General features: G+C 37.4%; 1 protein-coding gene across 2 annotated transcripts in view; it reads left to right on the top strand.

The window, feature by feature from the left end:
• ITFG1 (integrin alpha FG-GAP repeat containing 1) overlaps positions 1-25,995 on the top strand; it is a 310,341-nt gene that overhangs the window by 17,311 nt on the left and 267,035 nt on the right. For both annotated transcript variants that reach the window (XM_035282693.3, XM_002760922.6), the window contains one exon: positions 21,231-21,325. In XM_035282693.3, the coding sequence (XP_035138584.1) occupies positions 21,231-21,325 (95 nt within the window). The remainder of the gene's footprint in view (positions 1-21,230; positions 21,326-25,995) is intronic.

Genomic DNA, 25,995 nt, shown 5'->3' with positions numbered 1-25,995 from the left:
TGATTGTTGGCCTCATATATGTCTTCTTTTTTAAAGTGTCTGTTCATATCCTTTGCCCAATTTTGAATGGGCTTGTTTGTTTTTTTCCTGTAAATCTGTTTGTGTTCTTTGTAAATTCTGGATATCAGCCCTTTGTCAGAGGGTAAACTGCACAAATTTTTCCCCATTCTGTTGGTTGCCGATTCACTCTAGAGACTGTTTCTTTTGCTGTGCAGAAGCTGTGGAGTTTGATTAGGTCCCATTTGTCTATTTTGGCTTTTGTTGCCAATGCTTTCGGTGTTTTGGTCATGAAGTCCTTGCCTACTCCTATGTCCTGGATGGTTTTGCCTAGATTTCCTTCTAGGGTTTTTATGGTGCCAGGTCTTATGTTTAAGTCTTTAATCCATCTGGAGTTAATTTTGGTGTAAGGTGTCAGGAAGGGGTCCAGTTTCTGCTTTCTGCACTTGGCTAGCCAGTTTTCCCAGCACCATTTGTTGAACAGGGAATCCTTTCCCCATTGCTTGTTTTTGTCGGGTTTATCAAAGATTGTATGGTTGTAGCTATGTTGTGTTGTCTCTGATGCCTCTGTTCTGTTCCATTGGTCTATATCTCTGTTTTGGTACCAGTACCATGCTGTTTTGATTACTGTAGCCTTGTAGTATAGTTTGAAATCCGGTAGTGTGATGCCCCCAGCTGTGTTCTTTTTGCTTAGAATTGACTTGGCTATGCGGGCTCTCTTTTGGTTCCATATGAAGTTCATGGTGGTTTTTTCCAGTTCTGTGAAGAAAGTCAGTGGTAGCTTGATGGGTATAGCATTGATTCTGTAAATTACTTTTGGCAGTATAGCCATTTTTACAATATTAATTCTTCCTAACCATGAACATGGAATGTTTCTCCATCTGTTTGTGTCCTCTCTGACTTCGTTGAGCAGTGGTTTGTAGTTTTCCCTGAAGAGGTCCCTTACGTTCCTTGTGAGTTGTATTCCAAGGTATTTTATTCTTTTTGTAGCAATTGTGAATGGCAGTTTGTTCTTGATTTGGCTCTCTTTAAGTCTGTTATTGGTGTAGAGGAAGGCTTGTGATTTTTGCACATTGATTTTATATCCTGAGACTTTGCTGAAGTTGCTTATCAGTTTCAGGAGTTTTTGGGCTGAGGCGATGGGGTCTTCTAGGTATACTATCATGTCGTCTGCAAATAGAGACCATTTGGCTTCCACCTTTTCTATTTGAATACCGTTTATTTCTTTTTCTTGCCTGATTGCTCTGGCTAGAACTTCCAGTACTATATTGAATAGGAGTGGTGACAGTGGGCATCCTTGTCTAGTGCCGGATTTCAAAGGGAATGCTTCCAGTTTTTGCCCATTCAGTATGATATTGGCTGTTGGTTTGTCATAAATAGCTTTTATTACTTTGAGATACGTTCCATCGATACCGAGTTTATTGAGGGTTTTTAGCATAAAGGGCTGTTGAATTTTGTCAAATGCCTTCTCTGCGTCAATTGAGATAATCATGTGGTTTTTGTTTTTGGTTCTGTTTATGTGGTGAATTACGTTTATAGACTTGCGTATGTTGAACCAGCCTTGCATCCCGGGATGAATTCTACTTGATCATGATGAATAAGTTTTTTGATTTGCTGTTGCATTCGGCTTGCCAATATTTTATTGAAGATTTTTGCATCTATGTTCATCATGGATATTGGCCTGAAGTTTTCTTTTCTTGTTGGGTCTCTGCCCGGTTTTGGTATCAGGATGATATTGGTCTCATAGAATGATTTGGGAAGGATTCCTTCTTTTTGGATTATTTGGAATAGTTTCAGAAGAAATGGTACCAGCTCCTCTTTGTGTGTCTGGTAGAATTCGGCTGTGAACCCATCTGGACCTGGGCTTTTTTTGTGTGGTAGGCTCTTAATTGCTGCCTCGACTTCTGCCCTTGTTATTGGTCTATTCATAGTTTCAGCTTCCTACTGGTTTAGGCTTGGGTGGACACAGGAGTCCAGGAATTTATCCATTTCTTTCAGGTTTTCTAGTTTATGTGCATAGAGTTGTTTTTAATATTCTCTGATGATGGTTTGAATTTCTGTGGAATCTGTGGTGATTTCCCCTTTATCATTTTTTATTGCATCTATTTGGTGGGTCTCTCTTTTCTTTTTAATCAATCTGGCTAGTGGTCTATTTTGTTGATCTTTTCAAAAAACCAGCTCTTGGATTTATTGAAGGGTTTTTTGTGTCTCAATCTCCTTCAGTTCAGCTCTGATCTTAGTTATTTCTTGTCTACTGCTAGGTTTTGAGATTTTTTGATCTTGCTCCTCTAGCTCTTTCAATTTTGACGTTAGGGTGTCAATTTTGGATCTCTCCATTCTCCTCATATGGGCACTTATTGCTATATACTTTCCTCTAGAGACTGCTTTAAATGTGTCCCAGAGGTTCTGGCACGTTGTGTCTTCGTTCTCATTGGTTTCGAAGAACTTCTTTATTTCTGCCTTCATTTCGTTGTTTATCCAGTCAACATTCAAGAGCCAGTTGTTCAGTTCCATGAAGCTGTGCAGTTCTGGGTTGGTTTCTGAATTCTGAGTTCTAACTTGATTGCACTATGGTCTGAGAGGCTGTTTGTTATGATTTCAGTTGTTTTGCATTTGCTGAGCAGTGCTTTACTTTCAATTATGTGGTCAATTTTAGAGTAGGTGTGATGTGGTGCTGAGAAGAATGTATATTCTGTGGATTTGGAGTGGAGAGTTCTGTAAATGCCTATCAGGTTTGCTTGCTCCAGGTCTGAGTTCAAACCCTGGATATCCTTGTTAATTTTCTGTCTGGTTGATCTGTCTAATATTGTCAGTGGAATGTTAAAGTCTCCCACTATTATTGTGTGGGGGTCTAAGTCTCTTTGTAAGTCGTTAAGAACTTGCCTTATGTATCTCGGTGCTCCTGTATTGGGTCCATATATGTTTAGGATCATTAGCTCTTCTTGTTGTATCGATCCTTTTACCATTATGTAATGGCCTTCTTTGTCTCTTAATTTTCTACTTTTAATGGTGATTTGCTGGTGTGTAAAAACTCACAAATATCAAACATGGGAGAAATCTTTTTTCTTTTTCTTTGTTTTTTTTTTTTTTGAGACTTTGAGACAGAGTCTAGCTCTGTGGTCCAGGTTGGAGTGGCGCAATGGTGCAATGGAGATTCCGCGGTGGTGCAATCTTGGCTGACTGCAACCTCCTCCTCTTGGGTTCAAGTGATTCTCTGGCCTGAGCCTCTAGATTAACTGGGATTACAGGCACAAGCCACCACAGCTGGCTAATTTTTGTATTTTTTTTAATAGCGGCAGGATTTTACCAGGTTAGTCAGGCTAGTCTTGAAGTCCTGACCTCATGATCTGCCTGCCTCAGCCTTCCAAAGTGCTGGGATTACAGACATGAGCCACCATGCCTGGCCTGAGAAATCTTTTATGATTAACTGAGATAACCCAAACTAATAGAACTTACAGTTTTTCTTTCTTTTTTTTTTTTCAAATGTACACTTCTCTTAACATGAAGCTTGCCTACAAAGGCAGGCATTATGGTCCACATTGATACATGCTGAATTCAGATGCACTGGAGTGAGGCTGTGGTAGTATGATAGTTTTTGTTTTAATGACTTTGGCTGTTTCATTATTTGAATACTATCAAAAAATCCATTATTGTTGAGAGAGACCCTTGGGAGAGCAAAGAAAATAAAGCTTTTGTAAGAAAATTCGAATTCCAAAAAGCAGATCTTATAGCCCTTCTTATCCCTATATCCCAGGACGCATCATTAATTGGAAAGAAGGTAGCTTTCATGCCAAAGTGATTTTGGAAGGTGACAATAATTGTCGCAGATGTGACTGGAATGTTCTCTAGGACTATCAAACTCTTGGATAAAATTTTGCATAATTTGTTTCATACTTGTTATGCATTTTTTTCTATAATGCAGCATATTTTGTAAAATTATGTCAAGAAAATTTCATTTAAAGTCAAGCATCTTATTTTATCTTATGAAATTTTCATTTACCATTTTCTGTATCCTGTGAATTCAATACTGCTATGGCCTAATATATAAATTTACATGTTTGCTTCTGAGCCAAATAATTTTTTTGCAGCATATAGCTTCTTCTTTTATTAAAGTCTTAGGAAAAGTTTGTTATGTTTGAGGAAATGAGAAGGGCATGGTGTTATTCTTTTTTGTATATGCTAAGTACTGCAAAAGCCATAGCCACAGTTTACTATGCACGTACATTTACTGAAGGACTATTACATTTTTTTTTTTTTTGCAACAAGATTTTTAAGGCGAGGACTATTACATCTTTGATCATATTTCTTGTAACATAAATTATTTTAGCTGCATTATATTGCATTGCTGTAAGTTAATTAATAAGAAATGGCATGTTGCTTTACAATCTTATTTTTATAACCTGTTTTATAAAAGTATATAAATCAATTTTATCTGACTTACATTATTGTAATCTTTACTGCTTTTAGCATTATGTCCTACAATACACATTGAGTCATTTCTCAGCAGTTTTTATAATGTTCCTTGAAACACATATTAGCACGTTTATTTGAATTGAAAACGAGGTCAGACTCTTTCTGGCAGAAAATAACTTTCATTTGGAAACAGCATTTATAGTAAGGACTGGCTTGGCTAATTGGGTTATGTGGCAGACATTTTCTGTAAATTGAATGAAGTAGATCAGCAGCTCTAAATTTGTTTTTGTTTTTTCCTTACACTTTATTATGGAACATTTCAAACATATAAAAAGGTAGCGAGAATGAGACAATGAATATGCATCTAATAGAACGTACCTGTCACCCGGCTTCAGCAATTACCAGCTTATACCCAGTAATTTTTTCATACACAATTTTTCTTCCATTTTCCTTTTTTTACACCTTGGACATTTTGAATCTGTAATATTGCTATATATATCCTTAAGAGATAAGGGGTTTTTTTTTTTTGGAGATGGAGTCTCACTCTGTCATCCAGGCTGGAGTGCAGTGGTATGATCATAGCTCATTGCAGCTTTGAAATTCTGTCCTCAAGAAATCCTTCTGCCTCAGCCTCCTGAGTAGCTGTGACTGCAGATGCATGCCATCATGCCTGGCTAATTTTTAAAAATTTTTGTTGGAGATAGGATTGCTTAGGCTGGTCTTGAACCCCTAGCCTCAAGTAATCCTCCCACCTCAGCCTCCTGAATAGCTGGGATTACAGGTGATAGACACTGCATCCAGCTAAGGATTTGTTTTCAAAAATATATAATCATAACCTGTTCATCACACCTAAAAAAAAATAACAGTTTCTCAATATTACATTTCCAGGAAAATTTCAATCAAAATATATTAAAGCATACGATAATGTGGAAATATTTTATTAAACTGTATATTATTGGCAAAGATACATTAAAAAGATTTCTCAAACTCTTTATTAGTATACCTTTACTTGGTTAAATGAGGTGCCTCTAAATGAAGGGTAATTGGTATAGCTAATATTTATTTTTAAATCATGCTTTTAGTTATTTGCTAAATGTTATAGTTATTTGATAAATTCATCCTTTGATGAATGCTATTCTTTGAGATTAATGGTGGTGATGCCCACAATGCCTTTGGTTTACTTTGCAAAAATTGAGAAGGTAAATGGGACTAATGAATGGATTATGCATCCTTTTACGACTCGAGGGCTTTCCAGCTGCTTGCTTTGTACAGCTTAAAGGAAGACCTAATGGATAGAGCACTGAAAGTAATTTTTGTTAAGAAGTAACTATGATGTTTTATGATTTGACTACAAAGGGGTTCAAAAAACTGAGAATCCTTGCTGTAATAACCTCCTTTCATTCTAATTGCCTTTTTATATGAGCAAGATTTCTTAGCATTTACATCTGTGAAAATGAAAAGTAAGAATAGATTTTTTGCCTGGATACTGTCTCATTGTAGCAAGAAGACATTTTATTTTAAGGATAAATAAACTAATATATTTTAAAGCTTCATTCATCACTCTTTAAAATACATTTAAATAAAATTTTACCTTTGGTTCAATTAGTTATCAAACTAAATAATATGTATTTTCATCACTTGTATACTGATAGTTTAAATAATTCAACTTTAAAGAAAGTTTTCTTTAAACACTGAGATCCATGAACAAAACCAATTAAATGCAAACTTTATTTTATATGCCAGTTCATAAATGTATTCTTTGTTTGGAGAATTACCCTAGAACCATCACTAAAAAGACTTCACATATAGGCCAGGTGTGGTGGCTCAGACCTGTACTCCCAGCACTTTGGGAGGCTGAGGTTGGCAGATCACAAGGTCAGGAGTTCAAGACCAGACTGACCAACATGGTGAAACCCTGTCTCTACTAAAAAAAAATACAAAAATTAGTGGGGCATGATGGCTCATGCATGTAATCCCAGCTACTTGGGAGTCTGAGATAGGATAATTGCTTGAACTGGGACCCGGGTGGCAGAGGTTGCAGTGAGCCACGATCATGCCATTACACTCCAGCCTGGATGCAGAGCGAGACTCTATCCCCTTCCAAAAAAAAGACTTCACATATAAAATCATTTTACATCATAATAAAGTTTTCTAAGAAAAATGGAATGGAAGTTCAAATTTCAAAGATAAAAGGGAAAGATGTACAATTTCTGAATATTCAAGAAGAACTTCAGAACTTCATATGTTTTTTCTTTGTTTTGGAATTCTTTTGTAGATAATGGGGAATGGATAACAATTCAGCTGTATTTATATTCCACTGTATGCATTAAAGTAATCATTTTATTTTAAAATTTTAATAAGTTTAATAGATTGAAATATTACCTATTTTTCAGCTACTTATGCTGATGAAAACAGATTGTTTTCTTGGAAATTATTTAATGTGTTAGCTGGTATATAATTTTTCAAAATTGTTTTGAAGTATATATGAGTAAAGATGTTTGAAGATAACTGGACTAAAGAACTAGGCAGCTTGGAAAAGTAGATTCTTCATGCCAGAACCATCTCTGAGTAACTGCTTTTACCTGGATATCTTAAATAATGATAACTGAATATAAGCTGATCATTCAAAAGTGGGTAGATTCGCAGTCATACAAAAAATAGCATAGGCAACCAAAAGCCACAGTTGACGTTAATTACATTTAAATTCATCCTTTGATAAATGCTATTCTTTGAGATTAAGGGTGGTGATGTCCACAAATTAGAACACTTTGACATAATTTTGTTTCCTGTGGGGGAAAAGCTGGTAATTGGGGTTTCTACAGAGGTCAAGAAATGTTAATGAAAACACCCCAACATGGCCTATTTTTCTTCTTTGTTTCACATTTTTTGTAATCAGAGTGGTTTTTATTTGTGACTTTAGCCTTCAAATGGAGTTGGGCACATATAGGAGAAGATTATACTTTATGAGAATTCAGTTGCTTTAAAAATATGGTATCTACTTTTTATTGCTGAAAAACTATAATTTGTACAAAGAGCAACTTTATTTTTTTTTTCTTCAACTTTTAAGTTCAGGGGTACATGTGCAGGATGTTCAGGTTTGTTATACAGGTAAATGTGTGCCACAGTGGTTTGCTGCACAGATAATCTTATCATCTAGGTGTTAAGCCCATCATCCCGTACCTATTCTTCCTGATACTCTCCCCCATAACCCCTGCCTCTGAAAGGCCCCAGTTCGTGTTGTTCCCCCTGAGGTGTCCATGTGTTCTCATCATTCAGCTCCTACTTATAAGCGAGAACATACATTGTTTGGTTTTCTGTTTCTGTGTTATTCCATGTCTGCTATTGTGAATAGTGCAGCAAGGAACATATGCATGCATATATCTATATAATAGAATGATTTATATTCATTTGGGTGTATACCCAGTAATGGGATTGCTAGGTCAAATGGTGTTCCTGCCTCTAGGTCTTTGAAGAATCACCACACCGTACTCTACAATGATTGAACTAACTTATACTCTCACCAACAGTGCAAAAGTATTACCTTTTCTCCACAACCTTGCCAGAATCTATTGTTTTTTGACTTATTAATCACTATTCCTACTGGCATGAGATGATATCTCATTGTGGTTCTGATTTACATTTCTCTGATAATCAGTGATGCTGAGCTTCTTTTCATGGTTTTTGGCCATATGAATGTGGTTTTTTGATAAGTTTCTGTTCATTTCCTTTGCCCACTTTTTAATTTTTTTTCCTTGTAAATTTGGTTATGTTTCTGTAAGACTCTGTTTATTAGACCTTTGTCAGATGGGAGAAAACTTTTACAATCTATCCATCAAGAATTGCTTGAACCCAGAAGGTGGAGGTTGTAGTGACCCGAGATCGAGCCACTGGACTCCAGCCTGGTGCCTAGCGACGAAGCAAGATTGTCTCAAAAAAAAAATTCCCCCATTCTGTAGGCTGTCAGTTCACTGGGATGATAGTTTCTTTTGTTGTGCAGAAGAACCTCTTTAGTTTTATTAGGTCCCATTTGTCAAGTGTCAGTTTTTACTTTTGTTGTAATGCTTTCAGCGTTTACATCATGAAATGTTTTCTCATCCTGTACCTTCAATGGTATTGCCTATATTTTCTTCTAGGGTTTTTATAGTTGAGTCCTCTGAAAGGCCCCAGTTCGTGTTTAATCCATCTTGAGTTAATATTTGTATATGGTATACAAAAGGGGTCCAGTTTCCATTTTCTGCATATGGCTAGCCAGTTCCAAAGAGCAGCTTCAAAGGTAGAGAGACAAACAAATATTTTCAACTATAAACTTGTAAACATTTTAATTCTCATTATACATACATATATATATGTATGTATGTATTTTCAGTTTTCATCCATCTTAAAATGCACCACAAAAAGAAACTATTGTTTTTCCATTTTCTGTACACCTTTGATAAATATCAGAATGGTAGACACTGTATAAAATAAACTCTAAGGATCAACTTCTGCCTTTTAAGAGGTATAACTGTAAAATAGCAAAGCATAGTATAAAAAAATAAGTATAAAACTCAAAATACTGTGGAGAATTTAAATGTTGATTTTAAATGTTCAAACAGGCAAGATGGTAATTAATATATTGTTAGGAGTGACAAATTCATATTTGTCAGGAGCCAGGAAGGAAACCAGAGTGAGTGAAGCAGTTTGGGAAAATTAACACTTAGGTTGTTTTTAGGCACTAGCTCTGTCTGAACAAAGCCAGTTGGTTGCCAGACCTTCTGATATTTCTGATATTTCAAGAGAAGCTGAAAATCCAGAATTTTATATGAAATAAAATTTTCTTTATAAGTTCTGGCAATGAATTTAACATTCGCAAAGGAATATATGGGTCAAATTAAACACATCATTGTGCTGAATTTGGCTGATATCTGTCCCTTTATGATTTTGATTTATCACTTTTCTAGATTCTTCCTTTGAAATCAGCATTTGGTTAAATAGCTCCTAGGAAAAAATATCACTAGGTAGTTGAGTTTTTCTAAAATTTTAGCTATAACTTATTTCAGAGTAAGCCTACTAAAAATTTTATAGGGAATGAGATTGGTAACTTCTCAGGTAGCATTTAGAGACAGAGCCACATGATCAACCTCATAGAGTGTTACTCTGTAAAGTCTGGGTTTTTGTTTTGTTTTGTTTGCTTGTTTTAATTTATTATACCTTAAGTTCTGGGATATATGTGCAGAACATGCAGGTTTGTTACATAGGTATACCCATGCCATGGTAGTTAGGTGTACCCATCAACACGTCGTCTACATAAGGTATTTCTCCTAGTGCTAGCCCTCCCCTAGCCCCCAAACGCCTGACAGGCCCTGGTGTGTGATGCTTCCCTCCCTGTGTCCATGTGTTCTCATTGTTCAACTCCCACTTATGTGTGAGAACATTCAGTGTTTGGTTTTCTGTTCTTGTGTTAGTTTGCTGAGGATGATGGTTTCCAGCTTTATTCATGTCTCTGCAAAGAACATGAACTCATCCTTTTCTATAGCTGCAGAGTATTCCATGGTATATATGTCCACATTTTCTTTATTTAGTCTATCATTGATGAGCATTTGGGTTGATTCCAAGTCTTTGCTATGGTAAACAGTGCCACAATAAATATGTGTGCATATTCCTTTATAGTAGAATGATTTATAATCCTTTGGGTCTATACCCAGTAATGGGATTGCTGGGTCAAATGGTATCTCTGGTCTGGATCCTTGATGAATCGCCACACTGTCTTCCACAATGGTTGAACTAATTTACACTCCCACCAACAGTGTAAAAGGGTTTCCTATTTCTCCACATCCTTTCCAGCATGTGTTATTTCCTGACATTTTAATGATTGCCATTCTAACTGGCATGAGATGGTATTTCATTGAGGTTTTAATCTGGATTTCTCTAATGACCAGTGATGATGAGCTTTTTCTCATTTGTTTGTTGGCTACATAAGTGTCTTCTTTTGAGAAGTGTCAGTTCATATCCTTTGCCCACTTTTTGATGTGGTTGTTGGTTTTTTTCTTGTACATTTATTTAAGTTATTTATAGATTCTGGATATTAGCCCTTTGTCAGGTGGATAGATTGCAAAAGTTTTCTCCAATTCTGTAGGTTGCCTGTTCACTTTGATGGTAGTTTCTATATGCTGTGCAGAAGCTCTTTGGTTTAATTATATCCCATTTGTCAATTTCGGCTTTTGTGGCCATTGCTTTTGGTGTTTTAGTCATGAAGTCTTTGTCCATGCCTGTGTCCTGAATGGTATTGCTTAGGTTTTCTTCTAGGGTTTTTATGGTTTTAAGTCTTGCATTTAAGTCTCTAATCCATCTGGAGTTAATTTTTGCATAACGTGTAAGGAAGGAATCCAGTTTTAGTTTTCTGCATATGGCTAGCCAGTTTTCCCAACACCATTTATTAAATAGGGAATCCTTTCCTCATTGCTTGTTTTTGTCAGGATTATCAAAGAATAGATTGTTGTAGATGTGTGGCATTATTTCTGAGGCCTCTGTTCAGTTCCATTGGTCTATATGTGTGTTTTGGTACCAGTACCATGCCGTTTTGGTTACTATAGCTTTGTAGTTTAGTTTGAAGTCAGGTAGCTTGATGCCTCCAGCTTTGTTCCTTTGCTTAGGATTGTCTTTGTTTTGTGGACTTTTTTTGGGTTCCATATGAAATGTAAAGTAGTTTTTTCTAATTCTGTGAAGAAAGTCAATGGTAGCTTGATGGGGATTGCATTGAATTTATAAATTACTTTGGGCAGTATGGCCATTTTCATGATATTGATTCTTCCTTTCCATGAGCATGAAACATTTTTCCATTTGGGTGTCCTCTCTTATTTCCTTGAGCGGTGGTTTGTAGTTCTCCTTGAAGAGGTCCTTCACATCCCTTGTAAGTTCTATTGCTATTTATTTATTTATTCTGTTTGTAGCAGTTGTGAATGGGAGATTTTGGCTCTCCATTTATTTCTTATTGGTGTATAGGAATGCTTGTGAATTTTGCACATTGATTTTGTATCCTGAGACTTTTCTAAAGTTGCTTATCAGCTTAAGGAGATTTGGAGCTGAGACAATGGGGTTTTCTAAGTATACAATTATGTCATCTGCAAACAGAGACAATTTGACTTCCTCTATTCCTATCTGAATACCCTTTATTTTCCTCTCTTGCCTGATTGCCCTGGCCAGAACTTCCAATACCGTGTTGAATAGGAGTGGTGAGAGAGGACTTCCTTGTCTTGTGCCAGTTTTCAAAGGGAATCCTTCCAGTTTTTTTCCCCCATTCAGTATGACATTGGCTGTGGGTTTGTCATAAATGGCTCTTATTATTTTGAGATACATTCTATCAGTACCTAGTTTATTGAGAGTTTTTGGTATAAAGGGTGTTTAATTTTATTGAGGGCCTTTTCTGTATCTATTGAGATAATCATGTGGTTTTTGTCTTTGGCTCTGTTTATGTGATGGATTACATTTATTGATTTGCATATGTTGAACCAGCCTTGCATCCCAGGAATGAAGTGACTTGATCATGGTAGAAAAGCTTTTGATGTGCTGCTGGATTCGGTTTGCCAGTATTGTATTGAGGATTTTCGCATCAATATTCATCAGGGATATTGGCCTGAAATTTTCTTTTTTTATTATGTCTCTTCCAGGTTCTGGTATCAGGATGATTCTGGCCTTATTAAATACGTTAGGGAGACTTCCCTCTTTTACTATTGTTTGGAATAGTTTCAGAAGGAATGGTACCAGCTCCTCTTTGTATCTCTGATAGAATTCGGCTGTTAATCTGTCTGGTCCTGTACCTTTTTTAGTTGGTAGGCTATTAATTACTGCTTTGATTTCAGAACCTGTTATTGGCCTATTCAGGGATTCCACTTCTTTTTGGTTTAGACTTGGGAGGGTGTATCTGTCCAGGAATTTATCTATTTCTTCTTGATTTTCTAGTTTATTTGTGTATAGATGTTTATAGTATTCTCTGATGGTAGTTTGTATTTCTGCGGGATCAGTGGTGATATACCCTTTATCATTTTTTATTGCATCTATTTGATTCTTTGCCTTTTTTTCTTCTCCCTTTTTTTATTAGTATGGCTAGCACTCTATCTATTTTATTGATCCTTTCAAAAATCCATCTCCTGGATACATTGATTTTTTTTTTTTTTAAACGGGAATTTTGTGTCTCTATCTCCTTCTGTTCTGCTCTAATCTTGGTTATTTCCTTTCTTCTGCTAGCTGTTGAATTTGTATACTCTTGCTTCTCTTGTTCTTTTAATTGTTATGATAGGATACTGATTTTAGATTTTTCTTGCTTTTTCTTGTGGGCATTTTGTGCTGTAAATTTCCCTCTAGACACTGCCTTAAATGTGTCCCTGAGATTCTGGTACATTGTATCTTTGTTCTCATTGGTTTCAAGTAACTTCTTTATTTCTGCTGTATCTTCACTATTTACTCAGTAGTCTTTCAGGAGCAGGTTGTTCAGTTTACATGTAGTTTTGCAGTTTTGAGTGAGTTTCTTCATCTTGAGTTCTGATTTGATTGAGTGTGGCCTGAGAGACTATTATGATTTCTGTTATTTTGCATTTGCTGAGGAGTGTTTTACTTCCAATTATGTGGTCAGTTTTAGAATAAGTACAATGTGATGCTGAGAAGTATGTACCTTCTGTTGATTTGGCATGGAGAGTTCTGTAGATGTCTATTAGCTCTGCTGGGTCCAGAGCTGAGTTTCAGCTCCTGAATATCCCTATTAATTTTCTGTCTTGTTGATCTGTCTAATATTGACAGTGGGGTGTTAAAGTCTCCTACTATTATTGTGTGAGAGTCTGAGTCTCTTTGTAGGTCTCTAAGAACTTGGTTATGAATCTGCGTGCTCCTGTATTGGGTGCATATGTATTTATGTTAGCTCTTTCTGTTGCATTGGTTCCTTTACCATTATGTAATGCCCTTCTTTGTCTCTTTTTATCTTTGTTAGTTTAAAGTCTGTTTTATGAGACGAGGATTGCAACCCCTGTTTGTTTGTTTTTTTTTTTTCTTTCTGTTTTCTTGGTAAATATTCCTCCATCCCTTTCTTTTGAGCCTATATATATCTTTACATGTGAGATGGGTCTCCTAAATACAGCACACTGATGGGTCTTGATTTTGTATCCAATTTGCCAGTCTCTGTGTTTTGATTGGGGCATTTATCCTGTACACATTTAAGGTTAATATTAATACATGTGAATTTGATCCTATCATTATGATGCTAGCTGGTTATTTTGCCTATTTAGTTGATGCAGTTTCTTCATGGTGTCGATGGTCTTTACAATTTGGTATGCTTTTGTAGTGGCTGGTACCAGTTGTTCCTTTCCACGTTTAGTGCTTTCTTCAGGAGCTGTTGTAAGACAGGCCTGGTGGTGACAGAATCTCTGAGCATTTGCATGTCTGTAAAGGATTTTATTTCTCCTTCGCTTATGAAGCTTAGTTTGGCTGGATATAAAATTCTGGGTTAAAAATTCTTTAAGAATGTTGAATATTGCCTATTCTCCTTTTAGAGTTTGTAGGGTTACTGCAGAGACATCTGCTGTTAGTCTGATAGACTTCCCTTTGTGGGTAACCTGACCTTTCTCTGTGGCTGGCCTTAACATTTTTTCCTTCATTTCAACCTTGGTGAATCTGACAATTATGTGTCTTGGGGTTACTCTTCTTGATGAGTATCTTTGTGGTGTTCTCTGCATTACCTCAATTTGAATCTTAGCCTGTCTTGCTAGGTTGGGGAAGTTCTCCTGGATAATATCCTGTTTTCCAAGTTGGTTCCATTCTCCTCATCACTTTCATGTACACCAATCAAATATAGATTTGGTCTTTTCACATAGTCCCATATTTCTTGGAGGGTTTGTTCACTCCTTTTCATTCTTTTCTTCTAATCTTGTCTTGTCACTTTATTTCATTAAGTTGATCTCTAGTTGCTGCTATTATTTCTTTCTTCCACTTTGATAGATTTGGCTATTGATTCTTATGTATGCTTCACAAAGTTCTTGTGCTGTGTTTTTCAGCTCCATCAGGTCATTTATATTCTTCTCTAAACTGGTCATTCTAGTTAGCAATTTGGCTAACCTTCTTTGAAGGTTCTCAGATTCCTCACATTGGGTTAGAGCATGCTCCTTTAGCTCAGAGGAGTTTGTTATTACCAACCTTCTGAAGCCTACTTCTGTCAATTCATCAAACGCATTCTCTGTCCAGTTGTTTCCTTCCTGGCAAGGAGTTGTGATCCTTTGGAAGAGAAGAGACATTCTGGTTTTTAGAATTTTAAGCCTTTTTGCACTGATTCCCCCCCCCCCCCACCTTCATTGCTTTATCTACCATTAGTGTTTGATGTTGGTGGCCTTTGGATGAGGTCTCTGAGTAGATGTCCTTTTTCTTGAATGTTGATGCTATTCCTTCTGTTAGTTAGTTTTCCTTCTAATAGTCTGGCATTTACTGGAGGTCCACTCCAGATCCTGTTTGCTTGGGCATCACCAACAGAGGCTTCAGAACAGCAAAGACTGCCTTTTCCTTCCTCTGGAAGCTTTGTCCCAGAGGGGCACCCATCAGATGCCAGTCCAAGTTCTCCTATATGAGGTGTCTGTCAGCACCTACTGGGAGGTGTCTCCCAGTCAGGATACAGAGGGATCAGAGAGCCACTTGAGGAGGCAGTCTGACCCTTAGATGACCTCAAATGCTGTTCTGGGAGACCTGCTGCTTTCTTTAGAGCCACCAGCCAGGGTCTTTTAAGTCTGCTGAAGCTGCACCCATAGCCGCTTCTTCCCCCAGGTTTTCTGTTCGAGGGAGATGGGCATTTTATCTATAAGCCCCTGACTGGATCTGCTTCCTTTTTTTTTTTTTTTTTTGGTATTTTATTGTGTTTTAGGTTTGGGGGTACATGTGAAGAACATGCAGGATTGTTGCATAGGTACATACATGGCAGTGTGGTTTACTGCCTTCTTCCCCATCACCTATATCTGGCATTTCTCTCCCATGTTATCCCTCCCCAACTCCCCCCACCACTGTCCCTCCCCTAGTTCCCCCCAACAGACCCCAGCGTGTGATGCTCTCCCTGTGTCCATGTGTTCTCATTGTTCAACACCCACCTATGAGTGAGAACATGCGGTGTTTGATTTTCTGTTCTTGTGTCAGTTTGCTGAGAATGATGCTTTTCAGGTTCATCCATGTCTCTACAAAGGACACAAACTCATCATTTTTTTTATGGCTGCGTAGTATTCTATGGTGTATATGTGCCACATTTTCCCTGTCCCGTATATCATCAACGGGCATTTGGGTTGGTTCTAAGTCTTTGCTATTGTAAACAGTGCCACAATGAACATTCATGTGCATATGTCCTTATAATAGAATGATTTCTAATCCTCTGGATATATACCCAGTAATGGGATTGCTGGGTCAAATGGAATTTCTATTTCTAGGTCCCTGAGGAATCGCCACACTGTCTTCCACAATGGTTGAACTAATTTACACTCCCACCAACAGTGTAAAAGTGTTCTTAATTCTCCACATCCTCTTCAGCATCTGTTGTCTCCAGATTTTTTAATGATCTCCATTCTAACTGCCGTGAGATGGTATCTCAATGTAGTTTTGATTTGCATTTCTGTAATGACCAGTAATGATCAGCATTTTTTCATGTTTGTTGGCCTCATCTATGTCTTCTTTTGAAAAGTGTCTGTTCATATCCTTTGCCCACTTTTGAATGGGTTTGTTTGTTTTCTTCTTGTAAATCTGTTTTAGTTCTTTGTAGATTCTGGATATTAGCCCTTTGTCAGATGGGTAGATTGCAAAAATTTTTTCCCATTCTATTGGTTGCCGGTTCACTCTAAGGATTGCTTCTTTTGCTGTGCAGAAGCTCTGGAGTTTAATTAGGTCCCATTTGTCTATTTTGGCCTTTGTTGCAATGGGTTTTTTTTTTTTTTTTTTGGTCTTTTTCATAGATGCCCTGCCCAGCGAGGGGGAATCTAGGGAGGGAGTCTGGCCACAGTGGCCTTGCTGAGCTGTGGTGGCCTCTATCCAGTTCAACCTACTGGGTGGCTTTGTTTACACTGTGAGGGTAAAACCACCTACTCAAGCCTCAGCAGTGGTTGACATCCCTCCCCCTACCAATTCGAGCATCCCTGGTCAACCTCAGACTGCTGTGGTGGCAGCAAAAATTTCAGTCCAGTGGATCTTAGCTTGATGGGCTCCATGGTGTGGGACCCACTGAGGCAGACTGCTTGGCTCCCTTACTTCACCCCCTTTTCTAGGGGAGTGAACAGTTCTGTCTTGCTGGCATTCCAGGCGCCACTGGGATATGGGAAAAAAAAAAAAAAAAAACTCTTGCAGCTAGCTCAGTGTCTGCCCAAATGGCCACCCAGTTTTGTGCTTAAAATCCAGGGCCCTGGTGGCATAGGCAATCTCCTGGTCTGCAGGTTCCAAAGACCATGGAAGAAGTGTAGTATCTGGGCCAGAGTGCACCATTCCTAACAGCAGAATTCCTCACAGCTTAGTCCCTCCTGGCATCCCTTGGCTAGGAAAGGGAACTTTCTGACCCCTTGTACTTCCCGGGTGAGGCAACACCCCACGCTGCTTCCACTTGCCCTCCGTGGGTTGTACCTACTGTCCAACTAGTCCCAGTGAGATGAACTGGGTACCTCAGTAGGAAATGCAGAACTCACCTGCCTTCTGCCTTAATCATGCTGGGAGCTGCAGACTGGAGCTGTTCCTGTTCAGCCACCTTCCAACAATCCCACCTTCTTTAAAAGTCTGTGTTTTTAATCATTCTTGGCCTATAACATGAATCTGTTGACAACATTAGGAAAGTTTTTTGAAATGACTTTGGGTTAAACTTGTCAGAGAATCTTTAACCCAAGTCTGACTATTTTGTTAGTAATTTAAAATCCTTTAATGCTTAGAAATTGTTGAACTGATGAATAAATTACCTATCTTAAAAAGAAGTAAATCAGTCATTAAACTGGATATAAGCGAAACTGTTTTAAAGATTTCTAACCTTGTGTAGGGTGAAAGAATAAATCACTTGTTTGGCATGAATTACCTTACAACATATACAAAATGTAATTTCTCAGTTTAATTTAATATTTTCTTACTACCATGACTTTATGTTAGTCAGAATTCAGGTTAAAATAATGAAACTAGTTTGTATGAATACTGCTTGTTTTTTATTTTACTGTCTTGCTTAGATTAAAGTGTGTTTAGGCCCCGCTTGTACTAGAATATTTGTAGAAGGCTATGGAAAGAGATTGCTGTTTGTAGAATGCATTTCGTGTAGAGAAAATTTTCTCCCAATGAATGGTTATTCTTTTTCACAGATTCCACCTGCTAAGAACAAATTAGTCCATTGTGTCGTTTTGATTTCTAAGACATCAAAACCAAATTCACAGTTACAAACTTTGTTTGCTATCTAGTCAGTTGGATGCTGTGTTGACAATTAAATTGGACTTAAATAGCCTTAAATTGCTCTGAGGAGGTGATGTATCTGTCGTTCCATATTAGACTGGAACATATTACTATGAAAATGGTAGCGAATTACAACTAAAGTAGAGAAAAATAGGAAATGCCTCTCGAGACTGAGGTTCAGTCTAGCCGGCATTTGCCGACATTTCATGGAAGCCAGGTCCTGGTTAGGCATTGTGGTTACAAATATTGATGAATCAAGATTTCTGGGGGAGCTTTACAGCATCAAAGAGAAAGTTTCTAAAGTAACTTTAATGCAAACCAAAATGCTATTAGGAACGAAAAGTGTAGCAGGAAAACAGTAAGAGAAGAGAGAAGACCTTTTGGAGAAAGCTGACTTGAGTCAAGCCTTGGTAATAAATGGGCATATCCTCACCTAGTGAGAAGTTATGGGAGAATGATTTTAGTTAAACTTCCTCCTTCTTCTATAGTTGATAGAATTACTACCAGTGTTATCTTCTGGTTTTGATATTTATATCGTGGTTATAGAAGATGTTACTATTAGTGGAAACTGAATGAGAGATCAACAGAAACCTTGTGCTATGGGCTTTTCTTATTAAGATAAAATTCACATAACATAAAACTGTTAAATCATAGAATTCCTTGTTGTATAATTTATAAAGTATACAATTTAGTGTCATTTAGTACATTTGCAATTTTGCACAATCCTCAGCCCTATCTGGATCCCATACCTTTTTATCACTCCAAAGGGAGCCCTGTATCCATTAGCCAGCAGTCTCAAACCTTTTTGGCACCAGGGATCAGTGTCATGGAAGACAATTTTTCCATGGATAGGGTCAGAGGCCAGGTGGTGGGGGTGGTTTCAGGATAAAATTATTCCACCTCAAATCATTGGCATTAGATTGTCATGAGGAATGCACAACCTAGATCCCTTGCATGCGCAGTTCACAGTAGGGTTCACAGTTGTGTGAGAAACTAATGCTGCCTCTGATCTGACAAGCAGCAGAGCTTATGAGGTAATGCTCACTTGCTTGCCACTCATCTGCTGTGTGGCCCGGTTCCTAACAGGCCATGGACCTGTAGTAGTCCACAGCACAAGGTTTAGGGACCCCTGCATTAAGCAGTCACTCTCCCTTTTTTCTTTTTCTCAGCACCTAACAACCAGAAATCTGCTTTCTGTCTCTGTAGATTTAACTATTATGAATATTTCACATAAGTGGAATTCTCCAGTATGTGACATTTTGTTTCTGCCTTTTTTCACATAGTATGTTTTTAAGGATTGTCCATATTGTACTAGTCTATATTGTATTGGTAATTTAGTCCTTTTTATGGCTTAATAATAGTCTGTTGTATAGATCTATGACATTTTGTCTATCCATTTACCCACTGATTTAACCCACATTTGTGTTACTTCCACTTGTGGGCCATTGTAAATAGCACTGCCAAGAACGTTCATTTTTCAAGTGTTTGTTTGTTTACCTATTTTCAGTTATTTTCGATATATAGCTAAGTGTAGAAATGCAGGATCATATGCTAATTTTGTGTTTAACTTTTTGAAGAACTGCCAAACTCTTTTCCAGAGAGCCTTTTAGTCCTTTCATCCATTCTGAATTAAATTTTATATGTAGTGTGAAGTAGGGGCCTCAGTTTATTATTTTGCATGATCCAAAACTTTAGAATTAATATTTGTAAAAGAGACTCATTATTATTTTCCACAATATTAGAAAATCTTCTATGATATTGTCATTTATTTTCCGATTCATTAAAAAAAGATTAAAGAAGATAAATATGATTGCTAAAATTATAAAACCCTTAGAAGAAAACAGATAAATCTTCATGACCTTCCATTAGGAAATGGATTCTTTGACAGAGTACCAAAAGAACAAGCAAAAATATGAAAAACAGATAATTGGACTTAATTAAAATTAAGAAATTGTACTATCAAGAAAGTAAAATATATCCAGGCACGATGGCTCACACCTGTAATCCCAGCACTTTGGAAGGCTGAGGTGGGTGAATTGCCTGAGCTCAAGAGTTCAAAATCAGCCTGGCCAACATGGTGGAACACTGTCTCTACTGAAAAATAAAAATAAATTATCTGGGCATGGTGGCGCACGCCTATAATCCCAGCCACTCAGGTGGCTGAAGCAGAAAAATCACTTGAACCCAGGAGGTGGAGGTTGCAGTGAGGAGAGATTGTGCCACTACCCTCCAACCTGGGTGACAGAGTGAGACTCTGTCTCAAAAGAAAAGTAAGTAAAAAGACAACCCACAGCCTAGGAGACAAGTCATGTACTGGATAAAGGTCTAATGTTCAGATTATACAAAGAACTCTTAAAATGTACCAACAGGGACTGAGGGCAGTAGTCTTGTAATCCCAGCCCTTTGAGAGGCCGAAAAGGGAGGATCCCTTTAAACCAGGAGTTCGAGACCAACCTGGGCAACAAGGCAAGACCTCGTCTCTAGAAATGGATGGATGGATGGATGGATGGATGGATGGCAGTAAAACAATAAATAACACAATTTAAGAATGGGAAAATAATTTGAATAGGCATTTCTCCCGAGAATATATACTGATGGCCTATAAACACAGCAAACATGTTCAGCATCATTAGCTGTCAGGAAAATACAAATCAAACCACAATGAAATACTTTATCATGCCCCCTACTACGATAGCTATAACAAAATAAATGGACAATAATAAGACAAGATATGGAGATACTGGAATATCTACATTGCAGGGTGCAAATGTAAGATGAAGTGGAAAACAGTTTAACAGTTCCTCAAAAAGTTAAACATATACTTCTTTATGACCCAGCACTTCTCCTAGGTCATAAAAATTCTTTTTAATACCAAAAAGAATTAAAATATATGTCCACATAAAATCTTGTACATGAATGTTTGTAGCAGCCCAAAAGTGGAAACAAGCCAAATCTTCAGATGAATGGATAAGCAAAATGTAAACCCATGCAATGGAATATTATTCCACCATAAAAAGAACTGAGGCATTGATACACGTTTTAACATAGATGAACTTGAAAACATTCTAACTGAATGAAGCCAAACACAAAAGACCACATAGTGTATGATTCCATTTATGTGAAATGTCCTGCATAGAGACAGAAAGCAGACTTGTGGTTGCCAGTTGGGGAAAATAGGGCAAGATTGAGTACATAATTTCTTTTTTGGTATGATGAAAATTCTTTAGATTGTAGTGACACTTGCACACTGTGAACATACTAGAAACCACTGAATGCACTTTAAGAGAATTTTATAATATGTTGAATATATCAATAAAAATAAATAAATTTTAAAATGCTTTGCATGCAGAGATTTTTGTTTTAAAACAATGCTCATTTGATGTTTACCTTAAGAAAAGTATTTTTACTTGATTTTTTAGAAATTTATCATGGCATTCAGCATTGACCACTGCAAGTAAAATGCGAATTCCACATTCTCATGCATTTATTGATCTGACTGAAGATTTTACAGCAGGTGAGTCGCATTTAAATCTGGAATTGTTTTAAAATGCCAAGGAAGTATGAAATTTTATTTACTCTATACGTAGTATTCATTTGCTAATGAAGTAAATGTTGAAGTAAATGTGAAAGGATGTTAGAAAGTCAGTGATGTGGAAACATGGAAAAAGTGCTGACTGTAATAAATAAGTCTTTAGCTGTTGTCATTTTTGTTGCTCATTAATAACTGCCTCAGAATTTCAATTCTCCACTTTTTATGAATTCATGATAATTTCAGCACATGTTGCCTGCTGTTTCTTTACCTTATTATTAAACTTTTCTAAAAATAATATGCTATAAATTTAATGATAACAAAAATCTTTAGCATATGTACAAGAAGACTTTCAGAAGCTTTTAAAACTTGTTACTCTGGAAAATTTTAAACAGAAAATTGTACAGAATAGTATAATATGTGCATATTTAACCATCACCTAGGTTCAACAATTATTATATGGCCCAATCTTGTTTCCCCTGTAAACGTACTTACAAGTTCCTTCTACCCAAGATAATTTTAAATTAAATCCCAAACATATAATTTCATTTTTAAATATTTTCATCTGTATCTCAAATTGCAAGGAGTTTTTAATTTAAAACTGCCAGATCATTTTGAAACCTAAAAAAATTAAACAATAATTTATTTTTTTTGAGAGGGTCTCACTCTGTTACCCAGACCAGAGCACAGTGGTGCATGTGAATCACAGCTAACTACAACCTCTGCTTTCCTGGCTCAAGCTATCCTCCCACTTCAGGCTCCAGAGTAGCTAGCACTTACAAGCATGTGCCTTTATGCCCGGTTAATTTTTGTATTTTTTGTAGAGATGTAGTTTCCCCATGTTGCCTTGGCTGGTCTGGAACTCTGGCTCAAGCAATCTGCTCACCGTGGCTTCCCAAAATGGTGGGATTACACACATGAGCCACCACACCCAATCAACAGTTGCTTAATATCATTGAATAACTAGTTATTATTAAAAATGGCCCAATTTTCTCCTACATGTTTTTATCAAATCAGGAGTTTAACAGGGTTCATACAGAAGTAGAGACAATGTCTGTGCTGTACACATCTGTGCTATACAATTGTATAGATTTTTCAGATTGTATCCCAATGAAGTTAACATGTTATGTGTTACTATGCTCCTATATTTCCTCTAACCTAACAGTTAGATTTGGAGCCTTGATAAGAATCAGAATTCTTTTTTCTTTGGAGATGGAGTCTCGCCCAGCTGCCCAGGCTGGAGTGCAGTGATGTGATCTCTTCTAACTGCAACCTCTACCTCCCAGGTTCAAGAGATTTTCCTGCCTCAGCCTCCCAAGTAACTGGGACTACAGGCCCATGCTGCCATGCCCAGCTAATTTTTTTGTATTTTAATACAGATGGGGTTTCACCATGTTGGCTGCGCTGATGGGCTGATCTCAAACTCCGGAGCTCAGGCAATTCGCCCACGTTGGCCTCCCAAAGTGCTGGGGTTACAGGTGTGAGCTGCTGGGCCCAGCCACGGAATCAGAATTCTTTTGTGGGTGGTAGAAATGGGAATATCAAGAATATTTCCTAGGTGTTGCTGTATGTTTCAGCTCATTAGGTGATGTAGTTTAAGTTCTCTCTCTTCTGGATATTAAAATTTTAATCAGTAGGTTCGGTTTTCCTCAGCATAGATCATCCACTACAGTGTTCTCTAATGGTTAGGAGGTATGAATGATTATTGTGAGGTCCATTATTTCAACAAGAGTTGCAAAATTATGACACACTAAGTCTATCACTCTATGGCAGGTATAATTAGCTAAATTTTCTTTTTTAGTCACCTGCAGTATAGTATAGTTGAGACAGGAAAGATAACTACTTGATTTCTCCACCCTCAACCCCACTTTTCACCATTTTTTTGTCAGCATTCAAACACTTAATGGTCTGATTTTACAGTTATATTTTTCTTTTTTTTTCTTTTCTTTTTTTTTTTTTTTTGAGACAGAGTTTCATTCTTGTTACCCAGGCTGGAGTGCAATGGCGCGATCTCGGCTCACCGCAACCTCCGCCTCCTGGGTTTAGGCAATTCTCCTGCCTCAGCCTCCTGAGTAGCTGGGACTACAGCCACACGCCACCATGCCCAGCTAATTTTTTGTATTTTTAGTAGAGACGGGGTTTCACCATGTTGACCAGGATGGTCTCGATCTCTTGACCTTGTGATCCACCCGCCTCAGCCTCCCAAAGTGCTGGGATGACAGGTCTGAACCACCACACCTGGCCTACAGTTACATTTTTCTATAATGTACCAATTGCACATGAGTAAAGCAGGCCTAGTGGCTGCTAGATGTAATAAACCGTATTTTCTTTAAAAACATTCTATGATGTAAAACCTAATTTTCTTTGACAAACAGGTAGAAAATAATGTTGCATAATTTAAACCTCTTAATTCTGGATTGATTATGACTTTTGCTAGAACATTTTCATTGTTAACCTACAACTTGCAAACTTAAAGAATATTTAGTGCCCAAATACACTGGATTTTTCTGACTTAAAAACCACAAATTTAACCTGTTATCTAGCAAATTTTTTATAAATCTAAGATTTTCGTTACTTGAGTATATGTTTTCATTGGGAAGAAAGGAGAGAATTTAAGAAATGAAAACAGAGGTCATTTTTAGTGTGGATTATCTGTTATGCTTAATCATGTGAAAACCTCAATAATAATATGTTGACTACATTGCAATGGAAATTGTCTTAAAAGCTTACTTTTCAAGATGAGGAAATTCTATAATTACAGGTTCATTTTTTAAAATCTTATTTCTGTTATACACATACATTCAAACTTTTGTTTTTTACAATTTCTCTTTAGGAAAAGTCTATCTTAATGAAGTTTTAGAAATGTACTTTTAGTTCAGTAGTATGGGACTTCTTAAACAATACTGAGTTGGCATTTAAGTAAGCTGCCACCATGGCTGTTGCTACGCATCTGCACTTGCAGAGTGGGGAGTTAGAGGCTAACACATCCAGGCCCAAGGATTACCATCAGCAATGCCACATATCTTGCCCAAGAAGCCTGGAGATCCACCAGCTCATCCTACCACTACTATGGCCAGCATAAGAGCAAGTTGCCAGAATCCACAAGCATTGGCTTGCCTAGACCCACTACCATTATTACCTATGGATGCTGTGAAGGGCCCAAGGACTGGCAAACTTAGATCACCACTGGGACCTGAGAAACCATCCACCTGTCATCCCAGTCCTCAGCAAGGCTTGGAGACAGAGTCTCACTCTGTTGCCCAGGCTGGAGTGCAGTGGTGTAATGTCTACCCCCTGCAAACTCCACCTCCTGAGTTCAAACGATTCTCCTGCCTCAGCCTCCCAAGTAGCTGAGAATACAGGCACACACCACCACACCTGGCTGATTTTTTTGTATTTTAGTAGAGATGAGGTTTTACCATGTTGACCAGGCTGATCCTGAACTCCTGAGTTCAGGCAATTTACCCGCCTTGGCCTCCCAAAGTGCTGGGAATTATGCTCTCAGCCACAGAATCAGAATGGTAGCCTAAGCCATTAAGAATTCACAAACACCGCTTGTGCTGACTACAGCCAAATAAATCATACAGCAATCAAATTACTGTATGTACCCATAATCAGAGCCAGAGCACGCTACTTGATCAACTCTGCAGAGACATACAAAGGGAAGTCTTTTCCTATGAAACCTACTACATAAAATTGGAAGAAGCGACTGTTATAGCAGATGCATGGATATCAACATGAGAACACAAAAAAAATGACAAAGCAAAGAAACAGGATAGCTGCAAACAAACACTAATTCTCCAGCAAGACATTCCAATGAGAAATAAATTTAAGAAATGCCTGGAAAAGAATTCAAAATTGTGATACTAAACTCAGTCAGACAAAAAGCAACGTAGATAAACAATATAAACAAATCAGAAAAATAATTTGTGATCTGAAATAGAGAAATCCAACAAAGACATACCATTAAATAAAAAAAAAAAAAATAACAAATGGAATCCTGGAACTGAAATAGAATCCTGAAACTAAAGAATTCAGTGAATGAAATAAGCGAGGGCTTCAGAATAGTCTAGATCAAGTAGAAGAAAGAATATCTGAACATAAGGATAAGTCTTTTGAAATGAAACAATTAGTCAGAAAAAAAGAAAAATGAGGAAAGCCTACATGACATACACAACATCGTAAAGCAACCAAATATTCAGTTTTTGAGTAAAAGCTAAAAACTCAAGTGTTACATGAGATATAGACTACTAGATACAGGAAGCTTAATGATAGATACATTTAACACAAAAAAGTCTTCTCTGTGGCACATTTTAATCAAACTGTCAAAACTCCAAAAAGAAAAAAAAGTAACAAAAGCTGAGTGTGGTGGCTCACACCTGTGATCTTTTTACTTTGACAGACCAAGGTGGGTGGATCACTTGAATCCAGCAGTTCACAACCAGCTGGGACATGACAAAACCCTGTCTCTAACAACAACAACAACAGCAACAACAACAAACCCACAAATTTAGCCAAGCATGCTGACATGCTCCTGTGTTTCCAGCTACTTGGGAGGCTGAAGTGAAAGGATCACTTGAACCCAGGTCAAGCCTGCAGTGAGCAGCTATGGTGCCACTGCACTCCGGGCTGGGTGACAGAGCAACACCTTGTCT

This window comes from Callithrix jacchus, chromosome 20 (assembly GCF_049354715.1).
Source record: "Callithrix jacchus isolate 240 chromosome 20, calJac240_pri, whole genome shotgun sequence".
NCBI classification, from domain to species: Eukaryota; Metazoa; Chordata; class Mammalia; order Primates; family Cebidae; genus Callithrix; species Callithrix jacchus.
This window is presented reverse-complemented; position numbering and strand designations above follow the sequence as displayed.